Source organism: Cucurbita moschata, unplaced genomic scaffold (genome assembly GCF_002738365.1).
Source record: "Cucurbita moschata cultivar Rifu unplaced genomic scaffold, Cmos_1.0 Cmo_Scf00038, whole genome shotgun sequence".
NCBI classification, from domain to species: Eukaryota; Viridiplantae; Streptophyta; class Magnoliopsida; order Cucurbitales; family Cucurbitaceae; genus Cucurbita; species Cucurbita moschata.
The window spans coordinates 1,491,659-1,503,459 of NW_019268554.1; the positions used below are offsets into that span (position 1 = coordinate 1,491,659).

Genomic DNA, 11,801 nt, shown 5'->3' on the forward strand with positions numbered 1-11,801 from the left:
TCATTAGAGAAACTTCAGTGACAGCCATTTTTTAAACCTTCCATTGCTTCTCTCATCATCATCACTCGCTTCCTCATGCTGTGAAGAACCGCCTGAGCGTTTCGACTTCGACTGTGTTGCTTTTCTGTGTACAATCACGAGATGAATGTTCCATTGATTCTTCGTTTATTCGATCTCTGAATCTGCGCTGCTTTCTGGAGGTGATTCACTGGTGAGTTGAGTTCAGTCGAGTCGAGTTCCTTTTTTTGTTTTCTGTTGATTTCTTTTCCTGTGTTTTTGGTTTGCTAATGGCATTCCTCTGCACCTGGTAGTTTTTTTTTTTTTTCACTTTTCTCTGTTTGCTTTTTGACTTAGGAGGTTGCAAGGAAACTGAGATGCGGTGCTGCTTCTTTCGTGAACTCTACTGACGGCAGCGGTTCGGATTTTCTTTTTCTGGAGGTTAATGTATTGAACGTGCTAGATCTCTTCTCTTTTTCTTTTGCAGCTTTATTCTTGTTTTTCTTTTCCTGTGTATATCTTGCACTGCTCTAGATGTGGTTCAGCAATTCGCATTCTGTTTTGAAAGAGTTTCGAGTTTTCTTTTGGAGTGTGGATGGTTTGTGTTCTTTAACCTTTTTCTTTTTTTGGTTCCGTGTGATGAATCGAGCGTTTCTGCTATGCAATGTGGGATGCTTTTTGTTTGAATATTTCGAAATCTCTCTCTCTCTCTCTCTCTCTCTCTCTATTAAGGCTGTTTTTGTTGTTTAGTTCTTGTTGGTATGGTCAGAGACCTGGATTGCGAGTTAAATCGTTGTAATTAAGTTGCCTAGGAGTTTCGGGATTACAGAGTATCGAATTCGTTCTATAATTGCTGTAACTCTGATTCTCTGGCACCTTTTAGATTTAAATTGAAGTTGATTTCTAGAAACACGATGGAGATTGACTGTTTGATTGCTATAATCGTGAATTGAATTCGGTGCTACCATTTCTGACTCTGAGATTACTATCGTTTAAGTACATTACGATGAACGACTGCTCATCTATTAATTTTGATTTTGCACATAACCCTGTCTAGGCAGAGATTAGAATTGTGATTCACTTTGATCTTTCCCTTTCCATTTTGCCTTCACGCATTTTCAGAGAGTGATAAATGATAAATCTAAAGGTGAGCTTCGCTATCGTTTGGCTTCTCATAGAGAAAGGACTGGTCATTTCTTTTGTTTGTCATCCATTAACATAGAGGTGTTTTTCTGCAGTTTCATAAGGGGGTTTTATTTTAATTTATTTATGTATTTATTTATTTTGACTTGTATGGGGAACACTAGTTCATTCAATCTAGATGGTTGCATAGTGTCGCTACTATGACTTTGCTTTGAATTCGGCTATTTAGGCTACTTCATTATTGTTGCTCATTAATATTTTCAATTGCAGGTTTTTAAGTTAGTATGATAGAATCACAGTGGTGCTATAAGTTACAGCCCTGCTAATTCTGAAAATTTTTGGAGCCACATATTCTCGCATCTACAATACTTTTGATCTTTTGATACAGTCCAGAGTGAGCCTAGTTGATAATCCTCCTCTTTGTCGCTGCTGCATTTATTCTTTGTTGGAAGTTTGGATCTGTTAAAAATGAAAGAGATTGACAAGAGAAAAACTCCTATTAAGAACCAGAGTAAACGAGCTCCTAGAACAGAGAGGAAAGAACGCAGACCACATCAAGAGAATATTAGCAAAACTGTGAATGCTAAAGAAACCACACACAAGGCATTGGCTACGAAGTCAAACAATTTAGTAAGTGAGTCAAACGCCGGCATGAAACCATTAGAGGTTCATCAAAGCTCAGATGCAGATCATGTTTCTGATGCCAATAAGTTTGAGGGGATAAATCAAGATTCTAAAGCCAATGTGATTGCTGTTAGAGAGAATGTGAATGGTGTTGTAGAAGATAAATGTACTGCGTTGGAGAAAGATCTGAATCACAGGGAGGAAGAAGTTTCTGATTCAGAGACGAAGGCGTATTTGGTTTCATCAAAAGGTGATTCAATAACAACAAAGGAGGAGAGAGTAGAAAGAGAGTCAAATTTTCCTGAAGATGTTCTAGAAGATAACAGTTCAGATTGCTCTCTTCACAACTCAAGTGAACAATTAGACCGTGGTATTAATCAATCACAGTCCAAGGAATTATCTTTTACTTCAAAGAAAACAACAAATTCTGATAGAGACCTTCCCGGAATTAAAAACAAAAAGTCTTCTAAAGGAAATGCTAGGGGTGCAAAAATTGTGCCTAAACCTTCATCAGAATCTTCTGAAGGAACTGATTACCAGATTGTTGATGTGGTAAAGGATATTGAGGTCTTGGATGAGGCTATAAATGGTGTACAGAGCATTAGAAATGGTCCTGATACCAATGGTGACCACGATGATCAAATTGCTTGTGAACAAAAAATTGAAGAAATGGAAAAAAGAATTGATAAACTTGAAGAGGAGTTGAGAGTTGTTGCTGCTCTTGAAATGTCGCTTTATTCAGTGGTACCAGAGCATGGGAGCTCCGCACATAAAGTGCATACGCCTGCTCGACGCCTGTCTAGAATTTACATTTATGCCTGCAAACACTGGTCTCAAGACAAGCGAGCCACAGTTGCAAAGAATATTGTATCAGGGCTAGTTTTAATTGCTAAATCATGTGGGAGTGATGTTCCAAGGTATATTTGCTATTATATTATCACAGTTAATTATTATGAAGTGCTGTTGAGTGGTGAAAATTAACAGAGGAAATTAACAAATTCCTTGGCTCTTTCAGGTTAACCTTCTGGCTATCAAATACTATTGTCATGAGGAAGATAATATCTCAAACATTTAGCAGCATCCATAGCTCAAATTCAGTGAAATGTTTTGTTGATTCCAACAACAGTAGCCGGAGAAATGGTGGGAAGCCAATAGCTGTTCAATGGATGAATAGTTATGGCAGTAAACAAGTAAATAAATATATGCAGTGTGTAGAGGATTGGCAAGAGACAGGAACTTTTATGGCTGCATTAGAAAAAGTTGAATCCTGGATCTTTTCTCGGATTGTCGAGTCTGTTTGGTGGCAGGTATAGTAGACCATTATGTTATTTTATATATTATAATCTTGGTAATATTAGACTGGTGAATACTTCAATTTACTTTCCTTGTCACAGTCTGATTTGATGCCTTTTCGTCAATATCGTTATGCTTATATCTCTTTGTTCCGCAAAATATATTTTCAGTCTTTAACACCAAATATGCAACCTCGAGACGCATCCAAAAACAAAAGCAGGGAGCGGATAATGGGACCTCCCCTGGGTGATCAGCAGCAAGGGAACTTTTCAGTTAACCTGTGGAGAAGTACTTTCCAGGATGCTTTTCAACGCCTCTGTCCTGTTCGATCAAGCGGTCATGAGTGTGGTTGTCTTCCTGTTCTTTCAAGAATGGTAAGTTTTATTCAATAAAGAAGAGTAGAATAAAATTACTTAAAGCTGCCATTTCATGGGGGTCGTTAGAATATGATTCCACTTTTAAACTTGTTCCAATTTCAACCACTAAATTTTGGAGAATAATTCATATCCAATCTCGGATCAGGTTATGGAACAGTGTGTTTCCAGGCTAGACGTGGCCATGTTTAATGCTATTCTCCGTGAGTCCGCCCATGAGATTCCTACGGACCCTGTCTCGGATCCTATTGTTGATGCCAAGGTTCTTCCCATACCGGCTGGAGACCTGAGCTTTGGATCCGGTGCACAACTAAAAAATTCTGTATGTACCATTCTCATCGCACGCTTTATAATTTCAAACTTCATGAAATGTTGGAAACTAGCAGATGCTAAATTGATGTGGGCTGCTCGTGATGCAGGTTGGAAATTGGTCGAGATGGCTAACTGACATGGTCGGTATTGATGCTGATGACTCTTCAGTAGATCAACATGGCAGTGACGACGACATTAGACCGGATGTAGATGGAAGGCCCCAATCATTTCCTCTACTTAATTCATTGAGTGATCTCTTGATGCTTCCAAAAGACATGCTTACAGATCGTTCAATCAGAGAAGAGGTCTTTTTCAACCCCAAGTGTCCAAGTTTGTTTGACATTGTTAATTACTTATTCAACCATTTCTTTTGTGTTCTCTAGGTATGCCCGTCGATTAGTCTTCCGCTGATTACAAGGATACTCTGTAATTTCACTCCAGATGAGTTCTGCCCCGATCCCGTTCCCGGAACTGTCTTGGAGTTACTTAATGCTGAGGTAAGATGAACTTTTCTTGTTCCAAAACTTTATGCTAGGATATCTCTAGATAGCTTTGAGCTGTTGAGTTTTGATGTCTTTTTATCATTATTATGAACTTGTCATTGTATTTTCACCTGAACAGAATATAGTCGAACGAAGATTGTCGGGTTACTCGGGCAGGAGCTTCCCGTACATAGCTGCTCCGGTTGTCTATATTTCTCCTTCGACATCTGATGTGGCAGAAAAAGTTGCAGAGGCTGGAGGAGGAAAATCTCACTTGGAAAGGAACATCTCTGCAATTCAGAGGAAAGGATATACGAGCGACGGAGAACTAGAGGAGCTGGATTCTCCTCTCTCGTTGATTGTCGATAAATCGACCTCATCTCCAACGTACAATGCTCATGGAAATGACCGACATGAAGGGGATACGATGTTTATATCCAGCAACATGAGGTACAAACTCCTTCAAGAAGTATGGTCTTAATGATGAATTCCCAACAAATGAGTGATGTATGTATTTTATTTACAACACATATAGATTGTTACTTTGAATTTGAATAAGAAAAATACAAAATACAAAATGCAAATAGAAAATAGAATTTCAGGTCATGTGAGCCAAATTTTCTTGTATATTGGATTCAAGTATTTGCTGTTATATAGAAATCTTGAACAAACTTACATTCCATAACAACCATGTAAGTTCATATTTGGTATAGAAGAATCTCATTTCCAAGATCAAGGATATGTTATTAATAGGCTAAATCCAAGTTTGGCTTTTGGATCATCCATGGTTATGTTCTTTTCTACATTTCTCTATTTAAATTTAGCGGACTAAAAATCACCCGTTAAGTAATGTTGCGTGGGTTAAGTATGATGATTGTCACTCTAGCTTGGTTTAAACTTTGTTTGATATAAAGGGATCAACAATGATTGCTTTTGAGTTTTGCTCTCAGAATCTATGCTTACGTAAATCGGGTTCTAGATTCTTCCCTCAAACTCTCGGAGTGGTATTTCATATGTAAAGGTAGTCTAAAGTCAAGTCAGGATTAGGGTAGAGGGTAGTTGTTGCGGATTTTATGATTCTTTGGCAACGTCATGGATGAACCTAATTTTCTCGCAGTTATACGAACCTACTCAATCAACAATTAACTAGGATTGATAAGAAATCAGACTATATTTGATATTTTGACAATTGGTTTTACATTACCTTTTCTCACAACTTTTTTTTAAAAAATTACTATTTCATCGATTTTTAAATTTTAGTTTTTTTTATTTATTTTTATCACGAATGACTTCGGTAGCTTTGTTTCAAAGCAAAGCAATCGAACTTGTTCAGCTATTTTGGAAAATCGATTTTTATTATTATTATTTTTATGCCATGAGCTCTCACATTTATAAGGTCAACACGATCAAATGCTTAATTAACAAAGAAAAATTACTCAATAGACATATACCGGACAATATAGAAACAATATAAGTTCAAACAATTAGTATGGTCGTGCTAGTGATTTGGTTAAGAAATCTATTACTTTTGATAATCTTCAAAACATGAGCCATTTCAGTTTTATATGACGATGAAAAATATATACAAAACAAGGACCGATGAGTGAGAGGAGAATGAAAGAAAACAAACGATCATATTGATTCATTACAATTCAACTGAGTCTTAGAGTCTAACTGGACCTATTTGAAATGGGTTGGGACCCAGCTTCAAAAAAAAAAAATAATAATAATAATAATAAATAATTGTGATTAAATTTGTAAATATAAGAATTTTCGTTAAAGAAGGTAAAAAGATTTTATATTGGGAAATTTGTAATCTAAAGAGGAAATTGTGAGTGAAATTGATGAAACTTGGAAATGTGGTTGAAACTGGAAGCAATCATGATGGAACTACTGAAGCTTCATCGCAGTATGTAGCTTTAGACTCTAGAGTTCAAATTCTCAAGAACACTGAACTTGCGAGATCGCCTTACCATCAACAATCAAGCTTTGAGTTCTGGAATTTCTGAACTGACGCTGCGCGGTTGTAGAAATGGCGTGGAGTCTGATCTTTTGGTTCGTCTCTTTCTGTATCAACATCGCACTTCTCGTCCTCAACTTTTACCAGGTACACCCTTTCTAATCTCTCATAAACCCTAGTTTTCACGATCAAGTTACAGATTCTTTTGCGAGAAAGTTTGAATGCGTCTGCTGAAACGTAGCCCTAATGTTGTTGTTGTGTTTGTTTTGTTGTAATCTTGTTGTTGCTTATTCAGTAAGCAGTGGAGGTTTGATGCATATCTTAGATTCGGATTCGGTTTTCTTGAAGAGAGCATTTCGACTTCAATTTTATTTACGTTTATATGTGACCTAGATTTTGATTGATGGAACCTTTACACTTTCGTTGCGCCTACTTTTGAAATAGATTCAATACCTACTTACTGTTCCACCGCTCTCTTAGTTTCATAATTTTACGGTGATGAGTTTGATATCTTGATCAATCGTGCACTGTTAGCCGAAGTGAACGTATTCACAAAATGACATATCTACCTGTGAAATAACCGGCCACTTCCATGGAATGGATTGATCATTTCCTTTTGCATCTGAGTCAACGATGTACTCTTACCTTGTTTTGTAGTCTCCAGAGAAGTGGCTGTATATGTAACTTGTTGGGATAAAAGATTGTAAATGTATTTCAACCATGAAACGGGCTTCAATTATTATAGTTGATTATACTCTAATAACTGGTTCTTGATGCGGATGGAAGTAAAAGTGATCCCAATTCCTGCGGGTTATGTCTGGGACATCAATAGATTGTTGGCTTTACTCCCATTTCGTTTAATATGATGTACAGTGGCAGGAGGAGAGAAGTAATTGCTCTTATTTTCTTTTGAACCATGACGATTTGTCCTCTCTATTGCTTGTATTCTTATAGACTTGATGAATGTTAAGATTTTACACTTGTAGATGAACATCACTAGCCATTGCAAAGAGTAATATTTATTGTCTAGTTACATCTGTGCTTTTAAGTTGGAAGCATCTAATGGTTGTGGTTGACCTTTTTTTGTAGCTCTTGGTATTAACGGATTTGGAGGCAGATTATTTGAACATCTATGATTCATCATCTCGCATTAACAAACTTGTCGTTCCAGAGTTTTTGGTGCAAGGACTGTTTTGCTCTCTTTTCCTCTTCACAGGCCACTGGTTCATGTTTCTTATAACCGTCCCTGTTAGCTGTTATCACATAAATTTGTAAGTGTTTCTTGACTCTGAAATAAGGCCTGGTATATATTTTCTTTTACTGTGTGCTATGGATGAGACCTATTGGTGGCGTTCTTTGTTGATTTTCCCCTTCTACTGTCTGGAAGTGTTATGTATGAGGCTTATGATGTCCCTTACTTGTAAAATGAATCTAGCTTGCACTCATATTATATATACTTTATTCTTTTGTTATGGAAAAAAGCATTATGCATTCTTTTTACTTTCTTAATACGCTTTGTTCTATTATCAAACACCATTCTTTTAGATGAATGTATATAGTGAAAACTTCTTGGTACGGTTAGAAACATCGAATATTCTCACTCTGAATGTATATAGTAAAAACTTCTTGGACGATGTTAATGGTAAACCGATTAACCTGGTGCCAATTATTGCTTTCGTCATTTTTTCTGAACATTCTTATTCCATGTAGCTATCCCAGTACAAGACTCAAATTTAATTCCATTACACAGGTCCTCCATCTGCGGAAGTATGCCAACTTATTGTTTGAAACTTTTATCCCACATAAGTCTTTAATAAATTTTTGGTGATCGATGACCATCTACTACTGGTCATTTTTTAGAGTAAAACTAAAACTTAGTAATGTAGGATGGTTAACAGGATAAAGAAAAAACAAGGAAAAAAGAAAATGAATTATGTTCCACTACTTGGACTGAGTTTCTTTCTAGTATTTCTCCATGTTTTGTGTTTATGATGAATTATCCTGTTACAATGCCCCAGGTTCTTGAAGAGGGAGCATCTTATTGATGTTACTGAGGTGTTTAAAACTCTAAAACGTGAGAAGTATTTTCGTTTTGCCAAGCTTATCTTCTACTTGCTTCTGTTCCTCGTAGTAATCTTCAGGTTAGTCTGAATTTTTGCTTGCGTCATTCTGCTTTTCTTCTTAACTATTTTGAAGGTTGGATATTTCTGATTGAGGTTTTCCTTGCTGTTTTCTGTATAGAATAATAATGGTAGCGGGAATGAAATCTGTTTTTGACTCTGCACCTGAGGATATAGACATTCGCTCCACTGTTCTCGAATTCTAGAGTATTTATTTAACCAACTAGCTTAAAGTCGAATCCATCCTTTGTTTTGAAATACGTATACGATTACATGGAAAATAGTCAACTTATTTATTGATTGCAAAGTTCTTAAAGATAATGATGTTACACTGACTTGGGATTGTTTTGTTGGTTTTGGAAGCTATATACCATTACTCTCTGTTCTCTTGACGCCTTTTAGTACCTTGTTAGTAATGCATTATTGCAAGTTTTTGGATTTTGCTCTGTTTGATCCAAATGTTGTCTCTTTCTAACCTTTTCTAGTCCCAATATTTTCTATAAATTAACTTAGAATGTCCAATACATATTTTATGTTAAAAAATGTAGCTTTGTTTAGTTTTATGGTCGACTCCTATGCTTCTTGAGTGAGATCCTGGTACATGTGCACTTGCATACACATATTTTCGCCTCTCTTACTGGCATTCTTACATGTATTGAATTAACATGCAATGCAGGCTTACCTTGTCTGCTTTCAACGCATTATCTGATGAAGACGACGTCCTACATTTATTTTGATTACGATTCTCTTACTCGAAGTTTGTATTACGGGTTCTATAGCATGTCTGTGGTTGGTATTTGTTTGGGAAGTTACACGCAAGGAAACAAATTTGAACAAAGCAACTTCGAACATACAGGTTTTTCCTCCCATATTCCCATTCTTTGCTTTGGTTGGCTCCTCTAGCATTCTCGTAGACTTTGACCCAAGGAATGCTTGTATGTAGAGAGGATTGAAGTTCATAGATTCTCCAGTTTAAAATGATATGATTGTAGAATGAGTTTTAGCATTGTAAGCATATTGTTCAATTAGTTGACATGTGATTTGTTTGGTTACTTGACAACTTACTGGTAATTTTCAGGGTTCTCCAAGTTTAGAGTCCCATTTCTTTGCATGTTTTTGAAATATCAGATTGAGTTAGCCAATTTTTAGTATTTTCACAATTTTTTTTAATTTTTTTTATTGTCAATTTCATCTCTGAATATCTTCGAATTTACATGTTAGATGCCAGCAAAGCCTCTTGGAAGAGTGAGAATTTTGAGCGCAGAGAAGTAAAGAAATTGTGTTCGAAAATGAAACATTAACAACTTGAAGCTTTGAGCTGCTCTTTCTTTGATGGTCTTGTTAGGAACCACAGATCTCACAATAGTATGATATTGTCCACTTCGAGCATAAGGTCTCATGGTTTTGCTTTTAGATTTCTCAAAATTACACGTACCAATGGAGATGATGTTCCTTATTTATAAATTCATAATCTTCTCCCTAATTAGGGGACTACTCCTCTCGACAGGTCTACCCTAATTCTTAATACTAAATTCATATGGCGTCACCTACTCTATTGACTGGATCTATTGTTGGTACATATTCATTGCCCAACTTGTTTCTCGGACGCAAGGTTATGCACTTCTCTTCTTGGATAATATTTTCTTCAAGTCATCAAACCTTCAACATGCCCATCTAATGCAAAATACTTATTAGGAACGACACAATAATTATACAATTTATGAAGTTTTTCAATGTAAACACTGCATGCAACACATATCATGCTTCTATTTACGTTTAATTAAGTGCATTGAGAGTAACATTAGAATATATGATATGAATAAACTGAGATTACAACGGAGTGAAACTACATCTCCAAACTAAATATCGAAGATCAAAATTATTAAAATTGTCGGTAAAAAAAAAAAATAATAATTAAATGTGTTTATAAACAAGATTAAACCTAGAAAGCTTCCCTATGGAACTGAGCTTCTCAAAACGACGACGCTTTAGTTTGTCAATAGACTACAAGATCAAACACAGGGCTTAACATTGTCTCTCTCTCTCTCTCGCTCTTCTCTTTCGCGCTCGCTGGATCGCTCACAAGAGTCGCTGAAATCGAAACCAACTCAAAATGCCGTCGCCAACGCCCTTTGCAACCGCCTCAAATATGCTCCGGCACCGCCTTCTCCCTTCTCTCAGGACCCGCGGTGGCGCCGCCACAGGCCAGAGCCGGTGGACCAGTCCCGGCCACGAGGAGAAGCCAAAGGGCTATCTTTTCAATCGTACGCCGCCTCCGCCAGGTCAGTCCCGTAAATGGGAGGATTGGGAGCTTCCTTGTTATGTTACTAGTTTTCTTACTATCGTGATTCTTGGCGTTGGCCTCAACGCCAAGCCTGATCTCACAATTGAGACTTGGGCTCACCAGAAGGCCCTAGAGCGTCTTGAGATGGAGAATCTGGCTATGTCTGGCTCTGGATCATCTGAATCTGATTGAATTTCGTGATTCTTATGCGCTTTCTGGAACTGGGTTGTTTGATTTTCATTCCACCGTTGAAAAGGGGTTTCGGTTCTATGGTGGGATTTATGAGATGCTGTCGATATTTTGTAGTTCAATAAGTTTTTTCCTAAATGTGCCATTGGCTCTTTTGGACCTTCAATAACAGTTCTATTTTAATCGTTAGTTTTGGACATATTTGGCGTGGTATATGTCGAGCACTTGAATTTTAACCCTTCGATATGTTTCAATTCAGTTGCCAATGTTGAGTTATGTATACGAATTTCCTAAAAATTTAGTTCTGTTGGATATCTTATGGCCGTGATCATCGTGGCAATCTCTATTTAATTCCTTTTTGTTTATCCATCTTGATTTTGTTCAATAACTATGTACAATGCCCTGCGATGGATAATATGTTGTTCAAATACAACTGATGTTATTAGATTTTGTGTTCTCTTATTGTTTATCTCGTTGCTCATGTTATCTTTCTTTTACTTTTGTAGTTTTTTCAAATCGTTGTGCTTTCATCCCTTTCAATTTCATCCATTTAATGGCTAATGAGTTAGTGTTTTGTGCAATATTTCTTTTATCATTTACTATTTGCAAGTTCCCTATGAAATTTCTTGTTTCTAATCATTTGATACTTGTGCCATCTGAATTGAATGTTGGCCCCTCTAAAAGTGGGGATAGTTCGTATAGTGATGAGCATATTGTTTACATAGTAACTGAATGGTCACTCTGGAGACTTCCTTTGTGTAGTAATTACTGGTGTAGATTCATTCTTTCGATATATGTCGCATTTGTCACTGAGTGACCTTCCTTAGTAGAGGGTGTGTTTCTTTCTTTTTTTTTTTCTCTTTTTTTTTTGATGAATTTGGGTGTGGCATGGATAACGAGCGAAGCGTCTTCAGACACCCTTCCATTGATTTTATAGTTTGAATCTACATTTTGTTGATATATAGTATTATTTAAACTTTTGTATGTGTGCTCTTCCTTTCTTTTCGAAGGCTCAATTAGTGA

At 36.6% G+C, this 11,801-nt stretch overlaps 3 protein-coding genes across 5 annotated transcripts; all 3 read left to right on the forward strand.

Moving 5' to 3' along the window:
- Window positions 1-4,961, forward strand: LOC111432417. 2 transcript variants are annotated; one of them, XM_023069286.1, is made up of 9 exons: window positions 1-211; window positions 355-444; window positions 1,411-2,681; window positions 2,780-3,071; window positions 3,228-3,431; window positions 3,580-3,753; window positions 3,851-4,048; window positions 4,127-4,240; window positions 4,365-4,961. In XM_023069286.1, the coding sequence occupies exons 3-9, from the start codon at window positions 1,609-1,611 to the stop codon at window positions 4,704-4,706; spliced, it is 2,397 nt and encodes a 798-aa protein (XP_022925054.1). In that variant the 5' UTR covers window positions 1-211; window positions 355-444; window positions 1,411-1,608; the 3' UTR covers window positions 4,707-4,961. The 2 variants fall into 2 exon arrangements, with proteins under 2 accessions (XP_022925054.1, XP_022925053.1); XM_023069285.1 differs by having other exon boundaries at window positions 355-438.
- A 1,043-nt stretch (window positions 4,962-6,004) lies between these two features.
- LOC111432423 (protein cornichon homolog 1-like) lies at window positions 6,005-9,456 on the forward strand. 2 transcript variants are annotated; one of them, XM_023069294.1, is made up of 4 exons: window positions 6,005-6,332; window positions 7,275-7,456; window positions 8,204-8,326; window positions 8,982-9,456. In XM_023069294.1, exons 1-4 carry the CDS (start codon window positions 6,258-6,260, stop codon window positions 9,040-9,042), a joined length of 441 nt encoding a protein of 146 aa, XP_022925062.1. In that variant the 5' UTR covers window positions 6,005-6,257; the 3' UTR covers window positions 9,043-9,456. The 2 variants fall into 2 exon arrangements, with proteins under 2 accessions (XP_022925062.1, XP_022925064.1); XM_023069296.1 differs by lacking the exon at window positions 8,982-9,456 and adding an exon at window positions 8,427-8,964.
- An 868-nt stretch (window positions 9,457-10,324) lies between these two features.
- On the forward strand, window positions 10,325-11,129 carry LOC111432424. Its single transcript, XM_023069297.1, has one exon. The coding sequence runs from the start codon at window positions 10,419-10,421 to the stop codon at window positions 10,779-10,781; it is 363 nt and encodes a 120-aa protein (XP_022925065.1). The 5' UTR covers window positions 10,325-10,418; the 3' UTR covers window positions 10,782-11,129.
- Window positions 11,130-11,801: the final 672 nt, after the last annotated feature.